The sequence below is a fragment of the Diadema antillarum genome, unplaced genomic scaffold (assembly GCF_040938485.1).
Source record: "Diadema antillarum isolate AM-2024a unplaced genomic scaffold, OU_Dant_1.0 seq00000460_RagTag, whole genome shotgun sequence".
NCBI lineage: Eukaryota > Metazoa > Echinodermata > Echinoidea > Diadematoida > Diadematidae > Diadema > Diadema antillarum.
The window spans coordinates 3,798,531-3,826,193 of record NW_027271431.1 but is presented as its reverse complement, the minus strand read 5'-3'; the positions used below and the strand labels follow the sequence as shown (position 1 = coordinate 3,826,193).

The window sequence follows — 27,663 nt, the reverse complement described above, 5'->3', positions numbered from 1 at the left end:
CATTTTTCGATTTGTGTCTGAGGTGGATTCAAGTTTGTGCTCTTTTTCGGTACCTTGCAGTAAATTCAGAGTGTGGTAAGCTTGAAATCATATTATGGAAAGTTAGTCGTTACACATGGTCAGACTAAGTGTAGTTTAAGATCTCCTATAATTGAAAACAACGCTCTCGCACGTGACAGACGGGTACAAGTGTCCCTGTAATAGTCCCATCCATTTCTGTCTGTGTATTCTTTACCATGGGCCTTTAATTTATAGGTCCTACTCCTACGTCCTAACGATACTAAGATTACTAGGTCTATAGCCCCGGAGACCGCGCCGCAAGGCGCGGTCCTGGGGCGGCTACCTCGCAGTTTAGCTGGAGCAAAAATCACGAATAACTTCCTATTGCCACATACGGCGACTTCACAAATAAAGCATGGCTAAATTTCTATCATAAACACAGTGGCAATAAAAAATGAAATATATTTTACATTAGTTTACCCCATTTGCCTTGGTTCTTCTCACCAATTAATGATCTGGAAACTGCAAAATTTTCCACATTTTTTAGGAGTAGGCCTAAGCGACCTGCCCTAGTGGAGAGCCTTGCTGTCATTTTGAACGTGTATATCCATCATTAGTACGCATCTACGCATGCGTGAACAATGATGTCAACGTTACGGAAGCTCAATGAATAATGCATCATCGCACAGTGCGTAATTACAAGGTGAAATGAATTATTATTATTATTTTGTAAGCGATTCAAGCAGCATTACTGGGTTCTGGGACACATTTCTTCGGCGCATTAAGGGTACGATATAAAATTGCAACACCATGTTGTTGTTGTTATTTAAATTTTTTTGGCGTGTATCATTCATTTATGAATATTTACGCCTGTAGCGAGTAATACAGTAGCTTTTTGTCAAGGCCCTCTCACTGTATGGTGTAGAGAGCCCAGCCAAGTGTGGTAGCACTGCGCACTTGGATGGACTCACTTCGCTCGTCCGTTCGCTCGTCCGTTACAGTGAGAGGGCCTTGACAAAAGGCTAGCAATACAGCTCATGCTGTGCGCATGTGCAAGTTATTGTGAGTTTAATGAGCATCGGTGAGCTGAAGATAATTCGCCTTATAAGACAACATTTTCTGCATCATAAGCAATGAAATGCATCAAACAGTCGCCGATTGGAATCATTTAGGTTTAATCGACCCATGTAAGTATTCCTAGTAGTTTTTGTTGAAAAATTAAGGAAATATAGCGCCGGAACGACACCCGTTTTGTATACAAAACATTAAGATCTGAATGCGAAAACGGCGCAGCCGCCACACTTCGTATGCCAGCTGTCGCAGTTAGGCCAAGTAAAAAAAGAAAGTAGTTTCTCGTCCGGGTTTTTTGAGCAAGGCGATGAGGGAGGTCCTTACTATTTGATATCTTACTATTTTTTCGAGGATTGTCAAAATGAAAGTAATATGTGTTTCTCGTCCGGTAATTCTGAGAAAGGTAACGAGAGAGGGCTTTACTATTTTCTATATCCAATTTATGAAATGAAATATCACTCTGGCAGCTGTGTTATGAGGGACCAGTTCCCAAGTGTATGTCTTGCCTGCACTCTGTGCATTTTCAAACAAATAGATATATGTACCATACTTGAAATGAAACTTCATGCTTGCAGAAATACATTTGCTTTTTCTTTCCACACAGATGTCAAGGGAAAATGACCATCTTAATACTGGTACAGTGTATTCAGTGTTGTAATGGCATTTCTGATACCAGTGTACTTGCAATTCTGATGTATTGTGTTATTAATTGAAACAGGTATAAAACATGTCTTTCAACAAATGTACGACTGAAATAAATTCCATGATATTCAAAACACTGCTTTATTTATCATTGGTGTTTGTGACTTTTTGTGTCCACACAGCTGGTATGTATCTGCATTTCTTCACAGTACAATTGTAGCACATTCAACTGGAAACTGGCTTGTACAATTGCAGATGGATGTCAAAAATGATACTGATATGGCATTGTAGCATTAAACATTTAAAGATGTCCCTTCATGTTCTAAAAAGGCATTTGATAATCACTCATCATTTAAATGATGAATGATTGTATACCACACTACAGATGATACGCCTCACGGCCGTGTCCGTGAATTTACATCGTAAAAAAAAAAGTATCCCGCAGAAATACGAGACAAACCAGAATCCGTGGAAAAGTTATTTATTTTGTAGATGTACACCCATTTAATAATTCTACATTTGCTGGAAAAGCGCATTCATTTTCTCTTCAAAATAGAACTATACATTGCCGTCAGATGCAACGTTACAGAGCAGAGTGTACGATCCTCTCCACATTCGAATGTGTTCATGCGTGCGTGCAGACAGCTGACAGACCAGGGGATGAGGACCCTGGGCCCTGTTTCATAAAGCTGTTCGTAAAGTTACGAACGACTTACGAGCGACTGGTGATCAGTTCTGTTGTGCTATACTTATCAGAATTTCCATAATTCAGCACAAGAACTGATCTCCAGTCGCTCATAAGTTGTTCGTAACTTTACGAGCAGCTTTATGAAACACCCCCCTGGACAGCTAGCTACAGCTGTACAGACACGCACACTTTGCCAATACGGTGCGGCACGACCAGCACCACTGCACTGGCACCGTACCTTCCGACATTGCACACACATGCACATAGTCACAATGACATGAAAATGTATACAAACTCGATACAATCCTCACAAGCATTTGTACAGTACAATTCATCCGCTTAAGATAGGAGAAACGGGGAAAAATACGAACAATGCGCGAAATAATTATGCGTGGAATAGCAGCGATTGTTCGCAATTATGTTGCCGCTATCGCGTTCACGACGTACCGAGTGCGCTGTACATCACAACCCAGGCCGGCCCGCGCCGCCCGCCCATCCAACTACAGTTCGACTGCTTTGTGGGTCATTCCTTCTTGCCAAGCTCGCAGTGTGAAATGCATGCGTTATTACATACGCACTACAGAAGCTACACCTGTACTACAGCGAAGTAGAGGACGCAAGGCGTAATTAGAAATGAGACATCATCACGATCGGTAGGTGTTTCGGCGGCCGAAAAAATAGTAAATATCAAAAAAGTCGATGCGGCAACTGAAAATCGATGCGGGCGGGGAGCGGGCTGGGACGAGAATTATGAATTTCTTGGTATTTTCAGCGCCATTTTGAAAATAGTTAATAGTAAAAAAATCGACGCGGCGGCCAAAATCGATGCGCGCGAGGACGAGAAACTGGTTTCTTTTTTTACTTGGCCTTATAGATCCTAGTGCTCGTGCTCCTCGCTCAGCTCACACGCTGCACTGCGGCAAGATCAAACCAAAACCCTTGGTCTTATACAGAACCTTAGGTACTCCATAGTAAATCTTAATCTTAATGAGCCATGCATGTATGATGATACATGCCCACATGCCACAATCAACTCCGTCGCGTTGCTGATTATATTGTCGCTCTTCATTTTTTTTGGGGGGGGGGTCCCTCTAACTTTCTAAGTTAAATTTATGCGAGTCTTCAAAGGGTTCAAGTAGTTGCAGAAATAATTATCTTTCAAATGAATGCATAAATGAATAATCAATAAACTGACAAGTCCATTAACGATAGTAATTATGATAACAATCTTAATTATAAATGAAAAATGAGTTGTAAGCAACTACTCCTATGATCCTATGTACAATATGTAGGCCAAGGCTCGCAACACAAATGGGCCGATGTGATGGTATTGCCAACTGGCCTCAACCACCTCCTGGGGTCATCTGTTCCAGTCTTTGATGGTTCTTGGTAAGGAGGAGTTTTGGTGATAAAGAGTTCTGCTTGGTACATATTGGTGGGACCAGGTATTAATGGTTGTGAGTTCTTCTTGGACGTGTTTGGGAGTCGTTGAAGTTGTTCTTTAATCATATGTGCAAAATTACTGTAGGGTATGTGTTATCTTGTACAGCATTGCTAGTCTGCAAGAGAGGGCCACTAGACTGCAGTTCCTCTAGTATTGCTGTTACAGTGGATGTATTGTGGTATTGTGTGTCTTCTTCTTTTTGATTATTCTTCCTCCGGTAGTCCAAGATCAGCAGTTTTCCACGTCAAGCTGTTTTACCAAGGTGTAACAAAGATAATGTTGGGACGACCAGCAAAGATGTATTTGAGGAATGTATCGGAGCTACGGAGGAGGCAGCTAGTTGGACATAATGTTGGTAGAAAGAGAGGTGGATATTGGTAGAAAAGGGAACAAATTCCTAGTGGCAAGGATGGAGATGCCATGTGTAGTGAATGCCTGGGTAATCTGATCTGGAGTGAGTGCAGCATGATAGTTTGGAGGGCTGGGCAAGAGGCAACAAAGTGGATCACTGGATGGTGTTCTCTTCCTCAATGCTGCAGAGTCTACAGATGAAGGTTGAAGACTTGCCTATGAATATTTATTATCATCAGTTGGTACTGCGTGGGATAAGTCAGGGCCACACACTAACCCATTTTTTCTACTGGTCCGACATGTCTGTTGTACCAGTGTAGTAGGTACCCAGTTTTTCCATTAATACTGATCCATACCTGAAAAAGTTACTGGTTTGACAGTGATTTTTACAGGTCCTGGACCATCGGACCAGTGCCAGTGTGCAGCATTGGGTAAGTGCAAGTTGCTAGCTGGGAGCGGAGTCTTGAGGTACTACAGAGGGAGATGTGGGGGCAGGGCAGCTGGGAACATTCAAGGGCTGGAAGGCTGCTAGTGCTACATTGCTTCCATGGAGCAAGGGTGCACTTATTTTCTATGGCGTCGCAAGCCGGTATAGCATTGTGGTGGTCGTGGATAACCGACGACACAACCTTTTCCAGTTAGGGTAGTCAAAGCCTTAAGGTGCCAGAGAGTATTAAACAGGCTTAAATTGAGCTTGGCAAGAAGCCGCTTCCAGTAGGGGATAGAGGGAGTGTTGTTTGCCAGTGCATGAAGGAGGATCCTGTGCTCGAATCTGTCTGAGGGCAGTGTGACTAGTTGTCCCAAGGAGAGAATAGTACAGAGATCTACTTGAAGGGAGAGAGGAAGCTTGCCTATTAAGAGGAAGACAGCTTCATTCACCGCACTTTTCAGGAGACCAAGATGTTTCTTGAACAGGTCCTGTGCAGAGTCAAGCTTTTCCTGCGACCTTTTGTCGAACTTCACAATGGCAACCTCGCACAACATCCTGTGGATACAGTATGCAGACCACAACTTTGTGATGGTGGGAGGCCAAAAGTTGTTCCGTGAGGCTGGTCCTCCAGTTAGGGAGAACAGGATGTCATGTGACAATGTTTGGAGCTGAGTCTTTACGGTTGCATTGGCTTGGTGACACCTAGGTGAGGATCTGGGTCAACTTCTTGATTTGTTCTTTGTTCAGATGCTAGGTGTGTGTATTACTTCCTATTTGTGGCTGTAGACTAGGATGGCACTCTTCGCTGGATTTATCCTGTATTTCCTGGTGGTAGCATACAGTGTAGGTGTGGGTGATGTTGAGCATCAATTGCAGCTCCTCCGCTGATGAAGCAATTAGGGCAATGTCATCTGCCAAGACAATTACTCCAGCAAGTAGATTTAATATGAAAGTGGCAACCCAAGTCTTCAACTTTCAGCATCTTTATCAGTCCGTCAATGAAGATGTTGTAGAGGAGAGGGGAGAGGATTCCTCCATGCCTAACTCCATTCTGAAGTGGGAAAGTGGAGTTAAAAACACCTTTCCACAGAACCCGACTAGCAGCTCTGTTGTGCATTTCTTAGAGACTGTTATGGTATGGTATGGTATGGTTTATTAGATAAAACGTTCTCGCAGCCAAATGGCTGAATTGTAACATTTCCTCACAAAGACATAATACTACAATGTACAAGTTTGATTAAAAAACAAAGTATTTATGAATTTCAAATTATTCATCACTTAAAAAAAAGAATATCAATTAATATCATTCACAATATAATTCATTGTAGAGTGCTTTGAGGTTCACTTGGGATTGGTGTGGTGGAGAGCTTCTGGAATAAGCCAGAATGCCACACACAGTAAAAAGCTTTGGCTGCATCTTGGAGTGCTAGGTATATGTTGATTTTCTTTTCTGGGAAGAGTTGAGTTCAATGATCAACTGGGGTCATTAATATTAGCAGGCAGGAACTGGTGGCTTGAAATCCAAACTGAGGTTCATCTGGAATACTGGTTTCTGTTTGAGAGTCTTCTCTCTTAGGCTGCAGAGCTGTTTCCAGTAGCTTAGACAGAGTTGGGGTCAGCGAGATTCCTCTGTAGCTGGATGGGTCATTAACTGGCTTGTTTCCTCCTTTGTGCAGTGGGATGATAAGAGCCTCTTTCAGAGATACAGGAAGATGTGCAAGTGTAATAGAGTTCTGGGGCAGGAGAAGCAGCCTGCGGAGGATCGGTCCTGAGTGGACCAGGTGCTGTGTCGTAATGTTGTCGAGGCCCCAAACTTTGCGTGGCTTCTTTTCTTCTTCCAGTCTGGTTTTGTACAGTCCGCCTCTGGCATATCATTGTACCTTGTGCTTGTCAAGTGCTGGGTGTACAATGTGCAGGTAAAAATCCTGTACAATTTTCTATGTGCAGCTAAAAACAAGACAAAAGCTCATCGGAGCTTTACAAGTTGCACCTTCTTTTTTGAAGATCTCCAAGGAGGTGCAGCTAATGGTGGAAGGTGGTGGGGAGTTCCACAGCCAAACAGCATCTGGGTAGAACGTGGCTGGAGTTTCTGAGTGGTATCATCAACATGGTGTAAAGTGAGAGTATAATCTCCTGTGAGAGTATGATTTCCTGTGCCTTGTCTGTTGTAACTGAGATGTGATGCATTGGAATGCTGAGCACAGGATTGTAGTTGGATATCTGTGCCCTCCTGATGGTGTGTGGATGGAGATGGTAGAGCATCCCTACTGGCACCAGATGAGAGGTCTTGGAAGTAGGCCTGCCAACCCTCCATGATATTCTTACCATGAAAGGTGATGTCCTTGTATGTCAGGAAGGGGAGGTCTTGTGTCAGAGATCTGCCACACCTATTCAACTTTTTTCAGCTCAAAGTGTAGAATAAGGTGTCATTTCTTTCACTGGTAAGCTCTAACTTCCCCTGTGTAGCTAAATTTTAGGATGCTTCTGATTGCCTGAGAGATCTTCTAAAGGACTGTTTGACCTCCAAGTATGACTTCCACAGAAGGTACCCATCTTTTAGTTTCTCGGCCAGCTTCCATTTTTTCCAGGTTGATATTCCAGGAGAGTGAGTAAGCGCTCTTCACCTTCTGCAGGACTGCACGATAACCCTGTTTTTCTATTGGTCCGACCTGTCTGTCGGACCAGTAAGTACCCAGTTTTTTCTATTTTTTACTAGTCCATTCCTGAAAAAGGTTACTGGTCCAAGAATAATTCTTACTGGTCCTGGACCATCAGACCAGTGCCAGTGTGCAGTGTTGCCTTCTGTGTCCACTGGGGTTTGCCTTGCTTCCTGTCTTTGTGGACTCTGTAGGGAAGCTTAGGTGAGTGTTCTAGCATCTGCTCTTGAAGATGTATTGATAGACGATCTATGCCATCCTGGTCCAGTGGCAAATCAAATGGAATGAATTAACCTGCAAAACAGCTCTCAATATTAATAAATCTTAGTGTCATCATGCATGTTCTTTGCTTGTCATGAGGAGAAGTAACTACCAACTACAGAGTATGGTAGGTAGTACTAGTAGTCACTAGTACAAGCACTTTTCATCAAGCAAACACAATGCATGATGTCTGTATTTCTTCTTCTTTTTCCCCAGAACATGGCAGACACCACAAGTGGACGCTTTGATGCTAATCTTGGAGACATTATGCAGAATGTGAGACAGATAGATTCTTTCTTGGATGTTGTCTTTGAATTCTTATATAGGAGGTAAGCAGTTTGGCGCTAATGTACTTCTGTATCCATGAATATCTCAAATTCTCCTTAACCAAATTACACCAAACTCACAGCACTTACTATGTAGCTTATTTCCAATCATTCACCTGAATCTGAACCAAAGCAGTTGCTGGAAAGCATCAATAATATCAATGTTGACTTTCGTGTCATTGCTCAAAACAACTCTTGAGAGATTGTGGTGTACACTGCCTACACAATCTGAAACTGAAGTTGGCCATATAATATTGTGCAATGTACCATATTTCAGGGCCAGGACTCTACATGTTAGCTAGATATCAATGTACAATGATTATGGTAAGTTGAAAGAAGTCAGTTGAGAAATATGCACACGCATAAATTTGTCTGTCTATCTTTGTTTGTTTGTCTGTTTGTGGTTGTGTGCTCTCTATAATCTAGGAAATGCATTTCTCAAGGCACTTCATTCATCTTGCTGTAAATCATTTGAACACTGATTATTAGCCCCTGGCTACTTGAAAGATTTGTCACATAATATTAGATGACTATTAAACTTCTACTTCAGATTGTGCAGACAATCATAATTTCTCTCAAAACAGGGTAAAATAGCTCTTCTTCTTGATTTAATGAATTTAATGACAGGGGGTTATATACCGGTACAAATTTCAAAAGAACATTATTTTCCATTGGTGTTGAAGTTTTTATTCCTTTATTCCTTCTTATTTGCACAGGACTGACTTCTACCACATAATGAAGCGTGAGGATGATACGATTGGATTGCCGCCAGGTATAGCTCGCAAATATGTGATGCAGGTAACATTTCCATCATACTCTTCTTGGGTCGGATTGTCATAGAACAAACTAGTATGTGGTAGCCTTCATCGGTTGGTAGCATTTTTTGCATCAGACAACAAACCTTGGCAGTGTTTGTAACTCCTGCATACTAGGCATGGTTATCTTTAGCTGTGATTGTCCTGAATAATTTCTCTGAAGTCATATTCTATCATTGAAATTTTTGGAAAATACAAAATATGGCTCTCCATGCACTGTATTGCAAGAGCAATAGCAGGTGTAGCTTTTTATATCTTGTTCATTTACTATGTCATTATTAATGGTGTTATATTTGGATACATTTTTTCCCACCCTTGCCTAATGTTTTGAAATGTTGTCTTACTCCAGTACTGATATGGCTAACATTTTATGAACCTGTTTATTCACAATGCTTCTGGTCATACTATTTGTTGTACAGGCAACTCCCATTATAACAAAGTCCTCAGGACCAGCAGTTTTGTTGTTGTTGTTGTTGTTGTTGTTTTTGTTGTTGTTGTTGTTGTTGTTGTTGTTGTTGTTGTTGTTGTTGTTGTTGCTGTTGTTGTTGTTGTTGTTGTTGCTGTTGTTGTTGTTTTGGGTTTTTTTTGGTTATATCGAAATTTCATTATAGCCATACAGTAAAGTACACATTCTAAGACACATTAATATTTTGGGGGGACCTGAATTTTTACCTTGTAACAAGAATTTTGTCATAACTGCGTTTGTTTTAACAAGAGTACACTGTACACTGTACAAAGCAATGAGTCTGAGTGTTGTACAATGTTTTCCCCTCCCATCTTTTCTTGACATGCATCTAGGCGTATATGAAGTATGAACGCATGTCACAGGAAATAGAGAAGAAAGTGTTATCCAAGGGGGAGAGAAAAGGCACTGCTGCTGAGAATGTGGATGGTGAGTCAGCCTCTCTATCTTCTATCTTTTGCTACTTTACACTCTGTATACTTTAGATGATGCCCCTCCAAATGATCATATCAGCAATTAAAAAAAAAATGATATGTGTCAACATTAGGCAGAGACTAGTAAATGTAAATGTTGACACCAGATAACATCTTCAGATGAAATGGGTAGTACAACACACCTCTAGAATTTAGAAAATGTAAGATTTTTTTCTTTTCTGTTTCTTTTTTTTAAGGAACTGGACAGTTATCCCATTGCAGTCTTTATAGTCGCACTCTGTGTGCAAAGACATTTGACTTTTATAAACAGTTCATATTGTATTTCGAAACAATTATTATCATTGAATAAATGTATGAATTGAATTGAATTGAAGACTCATTTCTATGTATATGTTATCCCAGAGCCAGTAAGCAAGACTAGGAGATGAAGTTGTAATAAGAATTTAAGACATTGGTGACAAGAGAGTTATGACTGATGATGTGAACAAAGGCTTCTGCCATATGAAGCAATCACTAAACTGTCATTCAATATCTGCCTCCAATACAAAGAGCCACCTCCTGCATTGGAGACAGTGGAAGTGGCCACCACGGACACCTCAGAGCTTCCGGGTGGTCCCAGGCCAGTTGGCGCTACCTGTGCAGAGACAGGGGCCAGTACTGATGGCCCGCAGCCAGTGATGACCAACCCAGACACCGGTGAGGTCATTCAGGGGTGTGGTGGAGCAACTGGAGGTCAGAGGTCAACAACAACAACAACAACAACAAAGGATAAGACTTCAACTTCCAAAGGGTATGTCATTGAATTCATTTGATGTGAACTCAGTCCTGGTAGTAGAGCAAAGATTCTTTGTCTGTAAATAGGAAAGTTGTTGTTGTTGTTGTTGTTGTTGTTGTTGTTGTTGTTGTTGCTGTTGCTGTTGTTGTTGTTGTTGTTGTTGTTGTTGTTGTTGTTGTTGTTGTTGTTGTTGTTGCTGTTGCTGTTGCTGTTGTTGTATTGAAATGAGAATTTATGAAGGCCTGTTGGATGAAGAGGGAACTTGTCTGCATTTGGTTGTGCCAAAGTCCAACAGATAGAAAGGTGTTGCTTAATGAAGCTTTAAATATATGTATCAAAAGTGGCTATGTATGATATCAAGGACATTTTATCCATGGGCATAGGTCTTCTGGGAGGTAGTTTAAACAGTGATGAAAGTTAGTTTTAGTGAAAGCACTTCCCGAAATGATATTGCTAAATATTGCTGGTTGTGGTAAACCATGAACACTCTTCAGATTTCTAAGATTTACATAGACTTAATATGTATACTCTTTCAGTTTCCAGTGGGTAAATTTCCAATATTTCCAATGGTGCTTTCTTTTGGGTATTTGCCAATGAGGAAATAACAATGATTTGAAGTGATTTGTTTTACATCACCACCAGGAAAGCAATAAATGCTTGTAAACCAAGCAGCCATGAAACCAATAGCTTTAAGTCCCTCTGAAAGACAAAACAAAAGTATGAAGCACCATGCCTAGCCATAAACCATAGCCTGTTTATTACCACTTGGTCAACTCTCAGATGGTCTACTTCCCAGTTTGGCTTCTTATTGCATCGTCTAATGACCAGATGGTCTAACTGCAGTTTTGTCTCCTTGGACTTTTTCCCATTTTGTCTAATAAACTGAGGGTATTAGACGAAGTGGGCATAGCCCATCTGGAAGTAGACCAACTGGTACAGTTATTAGGTTAAATTGGACTAAATGGTCAATAGATGAACTGGTTGTAGATGGAATGGGATTAGACTATGTGGGTTGAGACCAAATGGCTATTAGACCAAGTGGGAGTAGACCAACTGATAGATTACCGCATAGCCACTGCAGCCAGAGAACTTGAACCAGGAACCTTATGATTTCAGGACTACGACAGTTTTGCGCTTTTGCAGTAATACAGATTTTAAAATTAGTTATCTTTGTTATCATCTTGTCACACATTGATGGAACATCCACTTCTTCTTGTGTATGCAGCAGCTAAGTAATGTCTCTCAGTTGTTCTAGCCAAGTTACAGTCTCTGGAGTAGGGTGTGTTAGGTCCATGTGGTTAGGTGGTCGGAGATCAGGGCACTTACTCAAGATGTGTGGAGCAGTCTGTTCTGGTGCACCACACTGGCAAGCTGCTGACAAGCGCAGCCCCCTCCGATGCATGGCTACGTTGAAACGCCCAACTCCCGTTCAAATCCGATTCAATGGCACTCACTCCCTCCTTGGGAGGTTCGGACCTGGGGGACAGATGTATTGGGCTTGATAATGAGTTGGGCAGGTCGTGGAGTGTCTTGCCAGCTTGCTCTCCACGCCATGCCCGGCAGATGTTGAAGTCTGATCCCCTCAGCGTTGTTGCATGGCGGGAGAAAGGACGACGGGACTTCAGTCGCTGCTGCTTGCCCAGAGATAGAGAGCCCTCAACTACGTCGTGGAGGATGTTGTTCGGGTGGCTGGAGGCCTTGGTGACCAGCTTTATGGGTATGGAGTTCTCGACGTGTGGGAGCGGGAGCAATGCCTTAAAGAATAGGGAGAAATTCTGTTGGTGTTGGCCGGAGACATCCTGTAATGAGCCTCATGGTGTCATTCAGGACCGTGTCAAGTTTCTTGGTGTGAGAGCTCATACACCACGCAGGGGAGGCGTATTCCGTGGCACTGTATACCAGTGCTAGCGCACTGGTGCGAAGAGTGGTTGCACTGGCACCCCACTTTGAGCCTGCAAGTCGGCAAAGGGGGTTGTTCCTTGAGGACACTTATGGACTTACAGCCTTGAGGTGCTCCTTGTAGATCAACTGCCTATCCAACTTCACTCCAAGGTAGGTTGGTGTGGCATTCTAAGGGAGAAGTTTGCCAACATCCACTGACCCAACTGACCAGTTTCCACTCTATTAATTTATACAACTTTTTATCTTCTCCTGTATGCTTGATCACAGAGTGCTGATTTACTATGCTCTACCAATTTTATCTGCTATTTCATGAATGTAGGCTGCAGCTGAACAAAGCCGACACATACAACGGTGCGCTGAGAGAAAACTATGCATGGTCACAGACACTAAAGGATGTGGACATCAAAGTATTTGTGCCGTCAAACGTTACCAAAGCCAAGCAGGTCACCGTCGACGTCAAGAATGATCAGATAAAGGTTGGTGTTCCCCCTTCTGTGAATATATGATCATTGCCTTTTCTTTATTGGTGTGGTCAAACTGAAAGACATGATTTGATTTCATATTAACTTCACTCAAGCCATGAGCTGTTGTCATTAATTGTATAAATCACTCATCGTCCAAGGGTTGTTGTGCATAATGTCTGATTTTCCTCTGTTATGTATGCATGAATCATTTTGCAATCAATTCTATAACAAGTAACGATAATTGGCTAAGTAACACAATTCTAGTACTTCTAGAACTGAGTTTCTTTAGTCGATAACTGCGTTGGTTGTCAATTTTTTGAAATATGTAGTGGTTGCTTTTCATTTTGTATTTTTGTAGAGGGGGTTCATAGTATGGAGGAGAAAATTCAGCTCATATTCAAAACCTTCTAGTGTCAGTTCAGAAGTGATACAGTCAAGAATGCGCAATGTGAATATGTTTAAGTGCAAAGGTGTTCATTGGATGAAATTCAAGAGGTTTTTGTTTTTGTTTTTGTTTTTTTTTGGGGGGGTCTGGATCTATTTGCCTCGTTGATAAATATTGTCTTATTCACATTTATATACTTATGCATATTTCATGAACGTGAAGCACATGATAAATGTTTGTGCCCTTGACCTAGGTATCCATGAAGGGTTCCTCGAGTGACGGCCAAGGAGAAAAGGTTCTTGTTGAGGGTCAACTTGTAGAGAAGGTCAAAGGTGAAGAGTCAATATGGAGCCTGGAGCGCGGCAAATGCATACAGGTGGTTATTATTGATTTTTTTCTGCCATATGTGATGACATTTCAAAGTTAATGTACTTATATGTAAATACAGGCCACCTGTCGTGTACAGCCACAAAATAGATTCCCCCCTTCAATAAATTGTCAAACCTTCAAGCAACACATAAATCCCCCCACCCCCCTCGAAAATCCACTTAAAGGGATAGTACAGTATTGGTGGAGATGAAAATTTGGCTTAAACTTTTTTTATGCCTCCGCAACGAAGTGGCCGGAGGCATTATGTTTTCGGGTCGTCCGTCCGTCCGTCCGTCCGTACGTCCGTACGTCCGTACGTCCGTACGTCCGTACGTCCGTCCGTACGTCCGTACGTCCCGTTTTGTTTTTGTCGATATCTCAAGAACCGTGTGGTGGTTTTACATCAAACTTGGTATGAGGGTATATCCTTGGGGGATAATACTTTGTGTGGATTTTAGGGTCACAGGGTCAAAGGTCAAAGGTCACAGGTTTATTTTGTGAAAAAAAATTGAAATTTCATGTTTTTCTCCATATCTCGCAAATGGTTCAAGGTATCTTCGTGGAACTTAGTATATATGCTTGTGCCGATGGGCAGTGATTATCTAGGGAAGTTGGGGGTCATGGGTCAAAGGTCAGGGGGTCAAAGGTCAAGGTCAACTCCTCAAAATATCACTACTTTCCTTAAAATGCAATAGGCTGAAGGTTTTTTTTTTAAAACTTGATGTATGGCATGTATTACCCAATATATATTTTTTGGGAAGTTCCTTGCCAAAAGGTCAAAGGTCAAAAGGTAAAAGGTCAGTGAAAGTGCTAAATTGCACTTTTTCCTCCATATCTCGAAAGTAACTCAAGGTATCATCATGAAACTTACATATTTATGCATGTTCAACCTAACAGTGATTCTCTTTGGAACTGTGAGGTCAAAGGTCAAAGGCCAGGTTTAGATAATGCTATTTTCCCATGTGATACTGAAATTATACTTTTTCTCAATACCTTGAAAATTACTAAATGCATAAACTTATAAAAGGGTCAAAAGTCAAGTAAAAATCATCAGTTCCCCAAATACCTGCACTCTGACATTTTAATCATTCATCCAATTGAACCTAGTTCTAGGAAAGTGAACATTCAGCACATTTGTGTCAAACCTGTCATTTTAATATTTTGCCAATTGTGTGAAACTGTCATCACACATTGTCAAGGCAGTGTACTATAGACCTATTAGGAGAACCATGCATTATGGCGGAGGCATATCAGTAGCCGTAGCGATATATCTAGTTAGAGATACCAAGAAAACACTTATGATATAGTACAGAGCATACCATTTTAAGAGGAATTCAAAGTTGATTTAATGAAAATCGGGTTTGGAATGGCTGAGACATTCAAAAACAAAGTAAAACAAAGCGATCGTAATAAAGTGTGGGTCCCACACTTTATTAGAATTGCTCTTTTTTGGATATCTCAGCCATTTCAAAACCAATTTTCATCAAATAAACATTGAATTCCTCATAGAATTACATGCTCTTTCATATTTCATAAGAGGTGTCTCATTATTTCACCAAAAAATGTTAGAAACCTGAAATTAGGTCTCAACCAAAACTGTATGATCCCTTTAAAAAACCCTGTCCAGAAAGCGACCACCTGTCTATTATGGCCACTTTTTTGTTTCCCTTGGGTGCTGCTATAGATAGGTTTGACTGTGTGTATGTATTACTATGTATATACAGGGCTTGACATCCGTGGCCCAGGGCCACTAAAAATTAATGTTGGGCCATCAAATTTCCAAAAGCGCTATATTTCAGTAACCAGATAGGGCAGCTAAGATTGAAATGAGATTTTGATATTTCCTTCATAATGGGCCAGTACATTTCTTTTTCGGCCACCAGAATTTCAATTTCAAAGATTTTAGTGGCCCGAAAGAGCCACCAGAGAAAAAAGTTAGTGCTGAGCCCTGGTATAGGTTGTATGTGTATATGCACAAACTACGGGACACAACAAGAGGTTTGTCATCCCCAGAACCCGCACATCACTCCTTAGAGGGACGTTCTTCCCAGACACCATCCGCCTGTGGAACCACCTACCTCCAGATGTAGTGAACTCAACATCACTTGACATCTTAAAATAAAAAATCAAAGACGTCAACTTCAACTAAAAACTCGGGGCAACGCAGAAGGATTTTAACTTTGTAATTTTTTTTTTCTTGAGAAACATGTATATATTTTGGGGATTTTTATGCCTGGAGTCTCATGTCTGTCATGTAGGAGAGCCCACCAAGTGTGTGAGTATACTCTTGGGAGGTTCTGCACAGTATAGGAAGAAGGAAGAAGAAGATGCAATGCACATACGTATACAACAAAGCGTTTATGTATCTGATTTTTATCCGTTGTCAGCCATTGATATGATTCTGATTTGTATTGAAAACAGCTGAATTTGGAGAAGCGCAAGCAGACATGGTGGAAGGCGGTGTTTGTGGGAGAGCCAGAGATTGACCAGAAGAGCATCGACAACATCCAGTATGTCCATGAGATGGACGATGAGTCTCAGCTGGACTACCAGAGAGTCATGTACGACATGGAGCGCAAGAGACAAGGCTTGCCATCGAGCAAAGAGCAGGTAACGAAGGATCACCAACCAACTTTTATTGTTCATAACTTGTGAAGAGTTATGTTGACTATTTTGTCCTGCTATTTTATCTCGTAATGTACGGTAGAGAATTCAGCCATTGGCTGCGCATTAGCCATTGGCTGAATTTGCGTAATATGAGAGGCCGTTCCGCGCGCAATCGCCATCTTCGTTCCAGCGCAATGTTCGATCGCGAAGCGATTTTTATCTGACCGAAAAATCGGAAAATATCATCGAAATCTGCGGAAATACGGAACTGAATTCGTGCTCTCTTACAAGCGTGATTATCGTTCTCAGCATGGATGAACCAGCTGACAAATCGGAGAAGGCAAAAGCCAAAAAAGATACCGAGCTGTGTGAGCCTAAGGCCAGCCCAGCTCCGGCAGCAAAGAAGAAGGCTGCAGGCAAAACTCTGTCTAGCGGCGGGAGGCCTAAGGCATCCCGCCCCGCGGCTTCGGGGAAGGCACAGCCGAACCCGCCCGCACCAGCTGCTACCGCTCCCAACCCGACTGTGACTACAGCGGAAAATAGCACGGAGGTTATGTCCCGCATTGGGAAACTCGAGTCAATGTTCGAAAAAATGATCGAGACTTTGAGTACTCCTCATCATGGAGAACAACATGCCAACACGCCGCGGGATTGTTTTAGTGAATATGGCGACTGCGACACACAAAGGGGAAGCAGCTCACCACCCGTCATAGAATTGGCGGATAATCGCAGCGTGGCTGATTTCCTATCGGCAAACCGCGATGACGCGGTCAGCTTGTTTTCGGACGTAGGCCTACAGGAGGCAGATAAAGACAAACGGCCAGAATTCAAGATACCACGAATGGCTCAGAAATTCGTGGCTCCGTCCGGGATAGGGGAACCACTAGATGAGGATGTCGCGGACACCATTGTGTATATGATGGGACAAAAACTTGACCAGAAATCTCTCGACGAAGCAGCAACTCGCTACCCCTGCCCATCTAACTGCACATGTCTAGAAACCCCTAAAGTGAACAGCACTATTTGGGAGAACATCTCGACGGGGACGAGACACAGGGATCTGAAACTACAAATGATCCAATCATCCCTCTTGAAAGGGATAAACGCGTTTGCTCGTACCCTTCCAGCAACTTTGTCTGAAGCTCAGCAGGATGCTATGGCTTTTCTCTGCGATGCAAACTTCTCCCTCAACTGCATGAGAAAGGACAGCATAAAGCCTGACATGAACTCAAATTTCCACCACCTGTGCAAGCCCTCTCACAAAGTGACAAAGTACTTGTTTGGAGATGACCTGGGGCGCCAAGTGAAAGAGATCCAAGAACAAAGGAAAACAATGTCAGGCATGATGAAATCACGCTTCACACGAGAGCAATCACGGTTCCAGCCGTACAAGAAACCGGATGTGACATCTCGCCGTCAATACACGTCGACTGGGTTCACCCGCCCGTTGGGGAGGGGTTATGACCGCCGAACATCACATTCCAACCCCATGGCCGGTTCATCTGCACAGCCTTTTTTAGGGAAGGCTTGGAGGGGGAGACCTCGAGATCCTCCTCACACTTACACACCGACAGCAGCAAGGGAGGGTGGCAACAAGCAGCCAACCTACCACAGGCAGAGCCAAAGCCAGGGGAGGAAATAGAACAGGTAGGTGACTATGAACACAACATAGACAACGATCTAGTTACAACACCAGCTGTCGTCGGAGGTCGTCTGAAGCCATTTTTCCCTGCTTGGGAAAATATCACGAGAGACTCACACATTATTCAAGCAGTTCAAGGCTATACAATAGAATTTGACCCAGAAAAATTTCCCCCTTCTCGAGAAAAACCTCTGCGTTCTTACAAGCGGAATGCTGAAGAAACAGCCAAGATTGACCATGAGATTCTTGTTCTGGAAGAAAAACAGGTCATTGAAAAATGTGCCCATGAAGAAGGGGAATTTATTTCAGAGGTTTTCACGAGACCAAAAAAGAACGGAGGAGTTCGATTAATTCTTGACCTGTCCGAACTCAACAAAAGTGTTCAGTACCAACACTTTAAAATGGATAATATTCAATCTGGTATTCTACTCCTCTCAAAAGGGTGTTATATGGCTTCAGTAGACCTCCGTGATGCATACTACACAATTCCCATTCACTTAGACTCTCGTAAATATCTCCGCTTCGTATGGAGAAACCAATTGTGGCAGTTCAAAGCTTTGCCAAATGGCTTATCTTCCGCCCCAAGACTGTTCACCAAAATACTGAAACCAGTGCTTGCCTTACTAAGACAACAGGGGCACACAGTTTTGTCGTACTTGGACGACACACTGATAATTGGGAACAATAAAGCAGACACTCGCTCAGCAGTGCAAGCCACCACTGACCTTTTGACTAGTCTAGGGTTCATTATTCACTCAGAGAAATCGGTACTTGAACCATCCCGTGAGATTGAATTTCTGGGTTTCCATTTAAATACATCTGAAATGAGAATCACCCTCCCAGCCAGTAAAAGCAATGACATTCAAGATGCATGTCGATCCTTGCTTGCTAATAACAAACCTAGTATCCGGGAGGTAGCTAAAGTCATTGGGAAGATTGTGGCTGCCTTACCAGCATCTCAGTACGGCCCCTTGCATTACAGGCAGCTGGAAAGGGAAAAAATCAGAGCCCTGAGAAAACAGAAAGGACATTTCGATAGACATATGAGCCTATCAAATAGAGCCAAGGCGGAACTAGTTTGGTGGTCATCCCATGCACATCTCGTGTCTAAACCCCTGTACCCAGGGAAAGTATCAAAAGAAATAAGAACAGATGCTAGTGGACAAGGTTGGGGTGCCACAGACCTGCAATCCAAGACAGGGGGTAGATGGAATGCTCAAGAATTAGCAAGAGCAGCAGGTAATGAAATAAACTATCTGGAAATGCTAGCAGCCGGTTTGGGACTCAAAAGCTTCTGTTCAAATGTCAGAGATGCACATATACTGTTGAGATTAGACAACACCACAGCGGTGACATACTTGAATAACATGGGCGGCGTCAAGTCTGAAGCATGTAACGAAATGGCGTTGCAAATTTGGGATTGGTGCAGTAGACGACAAATTTGGATAACAGCATCTCACTTGGCAGGCTCTAAGAACACAGAAGCTGATACGATGTCAAGGAAATTCAATGACAATATAGAATGGATGCTAGACAAGACAATATTCAATGAGATAGTGCAGAGGTATGGGTTACCAAATGTAGACCTTTTTGCCACCAGACTGAATGCCCAGCTCCCAACATACGTCTCCTGGAGACCAGATCCAGAGGCATGGGCAGTAGACGCATTCACTATTGACTGGGGACCCCTAGTATTTTATGCGTTTCCCCCATTTAGCTTGGTTGCAAAGTGTCTCCAAAAAATCAGACAAGATGGCGCTAGGGGAATTTTGATAGTGCCAAATTGGCCAACACAGCCCTGGTATACCGTACTACGTAACATGCTATTGGAGGAGCCCTGGGTATTGCGAAAACACCAGTTGTTAACCCAACCCATTACAGGTAGACCCCATCCACTTACACATCTCTCCCTCTTATGTTGCAGGGTTGGAGCAAACATTTCATAGCTCAAGGACTGACGGAGGAGACTGCTGATATAATGGCAGCGTCTTGGAGGAAATCCACCAAGGAGCAGTATATGGTGTATATTAGGAAGTGGCAAAGGTTTTGTCATGAGCGTCACTTATGTTGGACCCATACGAAGGTGGGAAATTTGTTTGCGTTTTTTAATTCTATGTACAAAAATGGAGCAAGCTACAGCACCTTGAATACATCAAGGAGCGCACTAGCATCAGTTGTTCTTCTACGGGACGAGAAATACACCATTTCTACACATCCTTGGATTTGCCGGTACTTCAGGGGCATTTTTAATCTCCGACCACCCACTCCGAGATACAGCTTCATATGGGATGTGGGCAAGGTGCTGAGCTACCTCAGACAAGTAACTCCAGCTCATAAGATTTCGCTGTGTCAACTGACACACAAAGTATGTTTTTTACTAGCGTTGACTTCTGCCCAAAGAGTGCAAACACTTTCATACCTAACCCTTGACAATGTGAAGGCGTCCAAAGATTGTGTGGAAATAGCAGTGGCTGATTTGATAAAGCAGAGTCAACCTGGGAATGTGGGAGTGAAAGTAACACTAAAAGCCTTTCCCGAGGATAAGAAACTCTGTGTTGTACACTATGTTAAAGAATACATTAACAGAACAAGCACATTGAGGAAGGAGGTGAATGCACTATTTGTCACCTACAAGCAACCCCATGGGAAGGCATCAAAGCAAACCATCGCTCGATGGATAAAAACTGTGTTGAGAGCATCAGGTATCGACACCGATCTCTTCAAAGCACATTCAACGAGATCGGCGGCAACCTCATCTGCCAAGAGGAATCATTTTCCAATAGCAGACATTCTCAAGCATGCTGGGTGGAAAAATGAATCCACGTTCAGGAATTTTTACCTGAAACCGGCATCCCAGGCAACATCTTTTGGACAAGCAGTTCTGGGACAACAGACCTCTAGGAAGGGACAAGATTCAGTCCTGTAAACATAGGTAAAGTTGCCCAAAAACTTTCTCTGACAATATATTCTGTGAAAAATGACTACTGTGAAAATCTTTGAAGTCTCATATTACGCAAATTCAGCCAATGGCTAATGCGCAGCCAATGGCTGAATTCTCTACCGTACATTACGAGATAAAATAGAAAATTAAATGAAAAACATTGAAATTTAATTTGTATTTTATGAGTAATGGGAGGATAGAGAATTCAGCACCCTCCGCTCCCTCCCTTACTCTGAACAGCCTTAAATGTGGCTTATACAAGATCTATTTTATCTCGAAATATTTTTTCACAGTAGTCATCAGCTTTTAAAGATGGCGATTGCGCGCGGAACGGCCTCTCATATTACGCAAATTCAGCCAATGGCTAATGCGCAGCCAATGGCTGAATTCTCTATCCTCCCATTACTCATAAAATACAAATTAAATTTCAATGTTTTTCATTTAATTTTCTATTCATAATGATCTTGTCTTAGGGAAAAAAAACCCAATTTAAAAGTTACAAACCCCCTAACTTCACTGCAAGAATCATGCCAATCTCATTCAAGTCAGATGTTTGATTTATAGTTTAACCCTATTCTAACTGGGGGGGGGGGGGTCAAATTGACCCCCCCTCGACATTTCGCGACACGATTCCGCAACGCGCAAAGATTTTGCCGCGTCGTTTCATGACTTTTTTCATTGAAGTCTCCCGCATATTTTGAGACCAAATTTGCGACGTCCGGGTACACCGTTCTGAAGTTACGCAATGTTTTGCATATGCATGTCAACCCAAAAACAGCTCAAATTCATGATTTCGTGTGCAAATCCAATGCAAATTGTGTTTTTTTGTTTAATTGATATAAATTAGATTATTTCAACTTTTGAACATTGAAATTAATCAATTCTAATGTAGATAAGCTTGAAAAAGTGCCTGCAACAAATTTTGGCAAAAAAACAATAGAAAACAAAAGGTCGAAAAAACAATAAAATACATAAGAAATTAACAAAACAATAAAAAACAAAAGAAATTGATTTTGATTGCGCTATTTTTCTACAAGAAAATTGTTTGATGTGTCTTGAGGAACTCTGACACAAAAATTTAGCAATCTTTCATTCTTTTTGATGGAGTTATAGGTGAAAATATGATTTCATGCATAAATTTGCATAATTAATTTATTAAAAAATATAAAATCAACATTTTTCTATTGTATGACCATGTAATCTTTTAGTTGACATCCGGCTCTATGTTCAGGCAAAATTTTGCGGCGATCGCGCGATCGGCGGCCGAGATCTGAAGGGGGGGTCAAATTGACCCCCCCAGTAAAAACTTGGTCTCAAATAGCCCAGTTAGAATAGGGTTAAGACAAGAAAGGGAGATTAATATTTCAGAACTCACAGGATTCTGGTACAGTATGTTCAGCAATCTGCTCAGTGATTTCAGTCGCATATGTTTGTGATATGGATGTCAATTAATTTTGTATAATTCATAGAATTGTTTGAAAAGTAGTTTATTCTCATGCTTATATGATCTGGTCGTGACAGAAAATTGTGAAATTTGGATGAAAATATGTGACCCGCTACAACAAAAGGATCCTAAAGTCGCTGACGGCTGACCAAAGAAAATCGAGTTTGAAGGCACATCATCAAAATTGGTCAAAACAATCGGATTTCTGTTTTTAGCATAATTTTGTAGTCTAAGCTTTTGTCTTTCATCTGCCAAAATTTCGAAGCTAGATGATCAAAGAAAAGGCAAGAAATCAGCGTTTTTCTGGGCCATGATTTTACGACTTTCGACGTAACAGAAATGTGTCCGAAGATTTGGATTTAGCGCCGCAGCTAGACTCCGCCCTTAGCAACGTGGGAGTGATCTTATTGGTCATTGCATGGCATCCTGATTACTGATTGGTCGTGCTTAGACCGCTGGCGCTAAGCTTGAATGAACATCGCGGAGGTCGCTTGGAGCATACCTTCAATTGTCTAGTGGTGAAAACTGTCTCGCCTCCCCTTGATCATGATAGCGTCGGAAGTGAAAACTTGGAAGCCGTTTTTCTCGAAACTCTGATTTCCACAACCACTTGACATATGCTAGTAAAATCATCGATATCTCCGCAAACGTGTACTTTTATGAGTTGTGCTATATATGAAATTAAAGTAGAAGCGTCCGGGAAAAATGTCATGCCTTTTTCAGAAAATTGTCCTGCCTCGATTTTCGGATCCTTTTGTTGTAGCGGGTCACATATGTTCCATGGAAAATATAGAGGTCTCTTATCTGTCAGTATTTTCTTGTCACCTTCCCAACCCTCCCACCAGAGTCCCACCCAAGTGAATAACCGTACATACCACGGAATGTATAAAGAATCTCAGTGTCACAAAAGTACTGAAAACCAATAAACTCTCATCCTAATCTCAGTGTTACTTTATATTCCGTACCATTATAAGAATGATGTACCACTTCCCGTCCCATTCACTTTTGATTGGAGGATAGTGCACCCTTTGCTGGGCTTTATTCAGCATATCCACCTGCTAGCTTTGTTGTCTAATCTGCATGGCTGCATGGATGTCGGAATTTGTCGTGAAGTCCAGAATTCCTGGTCAATAACCCAATAAAACTGGACTTCATGATTCCATGACATTTGCTCCTGCGACCATTGCTCCGGTCGTATTTTCTACAAGGACTGAGGATTATGGTTAGGGTTATATTTGTGGGTAGAATTAATGTTTGGCTTTGCGCACAGATATTTCATGGGAGCAATTGTCACAGGAGCAAATGTCATGGAATCGTGAAGTCCAGTTTAATTGAGTTATTGACCAGGAATTAACAAAATAGCTTGACAAGTTGCATCTAAGGTCACAGGCACATTAAGAGTTTATGGTGAATTGGCTCAGTGGTCAGAGCTCTCTCTCTCTTTCTTTCTCTTTTCCAGGAAACCCACAACATGCTGAGAAAGGCTTGGGATGCCGAAGGGTCACCGTTCAAAGGGACCGAGTTTGACCCTTCAAAGGTCAACATCTCTGCATCCTGAGTGGACCTTCGGCATCGTATGACATTCCAAGTTATGGCCGACCCTTGACCTGTTCCATGAACTGTGATTTGTACGTCACCCTCTTGGGGTGTACATGGTGTAACTGTGGAAGTGGAATTACAGGGTGAAGTTGCTACATCTGGAAAATGAAGAGTGACTTATCTGATAGCAGCCATCATATGGCTGTCAATAGTGGCAATAACTGTCTTGAGTTAAGTGCATGTGCATGAAATGAACTATACGAGGCTGCCCAGAGGACTTCTGTACACTCACATCAACACAGTCATGTGTACTGCAGAAATGAAGGCACATTTAATGAACTACATGTAGAGATACCTGCAGGTGCCAGCTGTGTTCATTTCATAGCTCTTTCAAAGAATGATCCAAATGTTGGCATGATCATATTGATGTATTCTTCTAATGGCTCATTTACATACTGTAAAACATGTTATTTTAGCAGCATGAAATTTTCACAAATTGGAGCTGACGGCCTTTTTCACAGCATGAAATTTTCGCGAAGTCCCTCTGGCATTCAATGCATATAGTGTAGACAAGAGCCTTCGCGTGCATTTTGATATCGTGAATCTTGGCTCTCGCGAAATTCGCGAAATTAAAATGCATGCGAACATTCCTCATTTTACAGTACATGCAACGGAATGCTAATGTTGATACTGCTTGTACGTAACTCTGCCACTTTTGTTGTAAAGGCCATTGCGTTTTGACGAAGCGAAATGACAAGGGCTTGGTCCTTGGTGAGATCTCTAGTCTGCAACAGACATTAGCAGATGTTGACTTTGTCTGCTTGTTTTACAATTTGTACACATTTGGGCATTATTTGTCTACAGAAAGTATACTCAGTTTTGTATGTGTGATATGAACTGTCTTCTGAAAATTCTGTTGAATTAGAAATGTGTGAAAAGGTAGTATTTCTGAGCCATTTTCTTCATTTCCTATTCTTTTACTTCAAGTTTCAGTGAAGACAGAAGTCCTTGTTCTTTTAATCTTTTCTGATTCTTCATCATCCTTATCTTCATCTTGTCTTCTTCATCTTAATAGCATTGTTGCCGTAAAGTATTATTAATGTACATGTAAGGTAAAAATCACCATTCCTTGACCTTGGTCTGAAAGTGACATGTGCAATTTACTAAGTATTTATAATTTAAAGGGATGGTATAGTATTGGTAGAGATGAGAATTGGGCTTTTAGCTTTTTGCAAGATACCAAGAAACCACTTATGAAATAGTACAGAACATTCTATTCTAAGAGGCATTCAAAGTTTATTTGATGAAAATCGGTTTTGGACTGGCTGAGACATCCAAAATCAAAGTAAAACAAAGCGACCGTAATAAAGGGTTGGTCCCACCTTTTATTAGGATTGCTCTGTTTTGGATATCTCTACCATTTCAAAGCCAATTTTCATCGAATAAATGTTCAATTCCTCTTAAAATTACATGCTCTTTCACATTTCATAAGAGGTTTCTCATTATCTCAACAGAAAATGTTAGAAACCTGAACTTAGGTCTCAACCAAAACTATACAATCCCTTTAAATACATTTGCGAGTACAAGTAGGGATTAAAGAGACATGCAGTTTGCTCTTTTTAACACTAAATGATATTCATTGCTCTATCTCTTTGTTTTAGTTTTGTAAATCAAACTGATCAATTTTTATGTCAATTTCGGTTATCAGAAGACAATACAATGTATGACTTTGTTGTAAAGACATAATTGTATTCATATTGCACAAAGCTGGAGTCTTAGTACATCTGTCCTAAATAGGTACAGATATTATATTTGTGAAACTGTACATGAAGCAAATGATGGTAATTACAATGAATTAAAATAGCTACATATAGTGCCTGACTTGCCAGAATTGTGAGTTTGATCCACCTAATCTGTTTAATTCCACTGATAATTCAGCAGCATTTCATGCTTTTCAGCCTGGATGCTATGAAGCTGCACAAGCAATCATTGAATTCATGCCGCAATTTAAACCAACCAGAGTCAAGAATTAATCAAATGATGTACAATATATAAACGTATGTTCCTACATTTGTTGCATCAAAGGATAATTTGGTTACTCCGCATGTTGAATATGCATGATGAAAATGTATCAAAATTGTATAAAAAAGACCCAAACATAATAATTGCTAAATGGTATGAGAAAAAGAGAATGAATAGCTTTTGCATGGTACACGTGGTGCATCTATGGATTCCTTCACTCGAGTATAGAGTGTTGAAATGAAGGTAAGCATGTTTCTGCATTCCAACTACGTATTATTGTATTCAGTTCAATAAAAACAAACAAATAAAACTTATTCGTATTTCACCACTTCTTTTCTTTGCTTTTGTGAAAGGAAATATTACTAGATAGCCGACTAACTTGTGGAGTCGGTATTATATGCCTAGTCTTGCCAAGAATAAAGACTGTTTTCAGGTTAACTAGCAGTTACATCTGCTAGAACAAGTAACAACCGAGAATACATGTATGTGTGTATATGTGTGCATCAGATATTTGTGTGTAATAACAGTAAGACATTGTCATGTAATTGCATGAAAAAGACTTGCTGAATGTACATAATATTGTACATATGACATTGTATTCAGATTCAGTACACAAGATGACTTCATTTAAAAGACAACAAGAATGAAATTAGGATATCAAGTATTCATGATTTAATTGAACATACATGTACAAAATTATCATACCTTCCATTGTGCATGCCATGTGATATGGTATACAACTTTCTTTCTTTTCTTCTTTTTTTGACACACTTCAAATACATATACCACATGTAATTTCCCATCACATTTTTTTTTTCAACTAGAGCAACAATCATAACATTGCAGTTACCATGGTGGCAGCAGGATAATGACCAATCAGCTGTATTGATCTTACCATGTACCTGTGTGGAATTGGGTCTAGATGCTTCTTCAGACTTTTTATGAAATATTTGTTGAATGTGCCACAACCGAGTAGGAGTATGACAATGGAAAGTAGTATTCTAGCCCTCTGAGGTGACATCTAAACCCAGCAACATGATAGGATGAGACTAGAAGACTGCCAAAGATGCTATCTTGAGCCAGACACCTCTACAATGAAGGTTTCATCTTCTTGGCTGTCAACTCTGTTGTGGTAGATTACACACTGCCCCATTCTACCTCCCTCATCCCTTTAAAAAAAATGAAAACAAATGGGTAATAAACAGGAACGATTGAAATAAAAGAAATATCTGATTACAAACCTTAGGCCATTATCATTAACACCTTGTGAGATTCATTCATAAAGAAAATAACAATAATAATATATGAAATGGAAACATATCACTTTGAGATGTCATGAATGAATTTCTCATTCTCAGAATTTTGATCCGGAACATGCTTTTATTAACCTTGACTTTATTGTAAGTGAAACTCACACTCAGTCTCTAATTTAGGTGCTCATACAATTGTACATTTATCTATGGAACACATTGTTTTGTGGATTGAGTACATTTAATCCAGATAACCTATAATGTGTAAATCAATAATGAAATGATATTGATTAATCTATTCATAAACCAGTATGTCTGACTGTCAGATCAATACATAGTCCATTAGACAGAACAATTATGGTACATGTTGCCAGGAACCGCAAACTCTGTATGTTCATTCCACATGAATGTTTACACAAAATGATGACAACTGCTAACATTGAAGTGTTCACGTGTGCCGTAAGTTGCCAGACCAGAGTGTATTTAATGTAGACAGTACCCACCTTTTGGGTCTTATTTTCATTACATTCCCAGAAAGATGACACTTTGTTTCATTTAGAATACAGTGCACTCCCGTTACAACGAACACGGTTATAACAAAATTTTGTTATAACGAAGTAAAACTTCTGGTCCCAAAATTAACACCATTAAAGTCTATGGTACAAAATTCGCTTATAACGAACACGGTTATAGCGAAATTCTCGTTATAACGAAGTCTTTTCCGGGCGCCACTGACAAAGA

General features: G+C 41.1%; 3 protein-coding genes across 3 annotated transcripts; all 3 read left to right on the top strand.

The window, feature by feature from the left end:
- Nucleotides 1-23,675, top strand: LOC139733100 (nudC domain-containing protein 3-like). Its single transcript, XM_071643942.1, has 9 exons — nucleotides 1-75; nucleotides 7,761-7,873; nucleotides 8,587-8,668; nucleotides 9,484-9,577; nucleotides 10,132-10,372; nucleotides 12,579-12,735; nucleotides 13,362-13,484; nucleotides 15,899-16,087; nucleotides 23,571-23,675. The coding sequence occupies exons 2-9, from the start codon at nucleotides 7,764-7,766 to the stop codon at nucleotides 23,667-23,669; spliced, it is 1,095 nt and encodes a 364-aa protein (XP_071500043.1). The 5' UTR covers nucleotides 1-75; nucleotides 7,761-7,763; the 3' UTR covers nucleotides 23,670-23,675.
- On the top strand, nucleotides 16,197-19,786 carry LOC139733112 (uncharacterized). The gene is made up of 2 exons (XM_071643959.1): nucleotides 16,197-17,731; nucleotides 19,651-19,786. Exon 1 carries the CDS (start codon nucleotides 16,395-16,397, stop codon nucleotides 17,724-17,726), a length of 1,332 nt encoding a protein of 443 aa, XP_071500060.1. The 5' UTR covers nucleotides 16,197-16,394; the 3' UTR covers nucleotides 17,727-17,731; nucleotides 19,651-19,786.
- On the top strand, nucleotides 17,722-21,040 carry LOC139733113 (uncharacterized). Its single transcript, XM_071643960.1, has one exon. The coding sequence runs from the start codon at nucleotides 19,642-19,644 to the stop codon at nucleotides 20,650-20,652; it is 1,011 nt and encodes a 336-aa protein (XP_071500061.1). The 5' UTR covers nucleotides 17,722-19,641; the 3' UTR covers nucleotides 20,653-21,040.
- Nucleotides 23,676-27,663: the final 3,988 nt, after the last annotated feature.

What these genes read in the sequence shown, in the direction of transcription:
- LOC139733100 (XM_071643942.1), top strand. Translation starts at nt 7,764, where the DNA reads ATGGCAGACACCACAAGTGGACGCTTTGATGCTAATCTTGGAGACATT. An exon ending in TTTGAATTCTTATATAGGAG is followed by an intron (nt 7,874 to 8,586) that starts GTAAGCAGTTTG and finishes TTATTTGCACAG; the next exon opens with GACTGACTTCTACCACATAA. An exon ending in AAGACTTCAACTTCCAAAGG is followed by an intron (nt 10,373 to 12,578) that starts GTATGTCATTGA and finishes TCATGAATGTAG; the next exon opens with GCTGCAGCTGAACAAAGCCG.
- LOC139733112 (XM_071643959.1), top strand. Translation starts at nt 16,395, where the DNA reads ATGGATGAACCAGCTGACAAATCGGAGAAGGCAAAAGCCAAAAAAGAT.
- LOC139733113 (XM_071643960.1), top strand. Translation starts at nt 19,642, where the DNA reads ATGTTGCAGGGTTGGAGCAAACATTTCATAGCTCAAGGACTGACGGAG.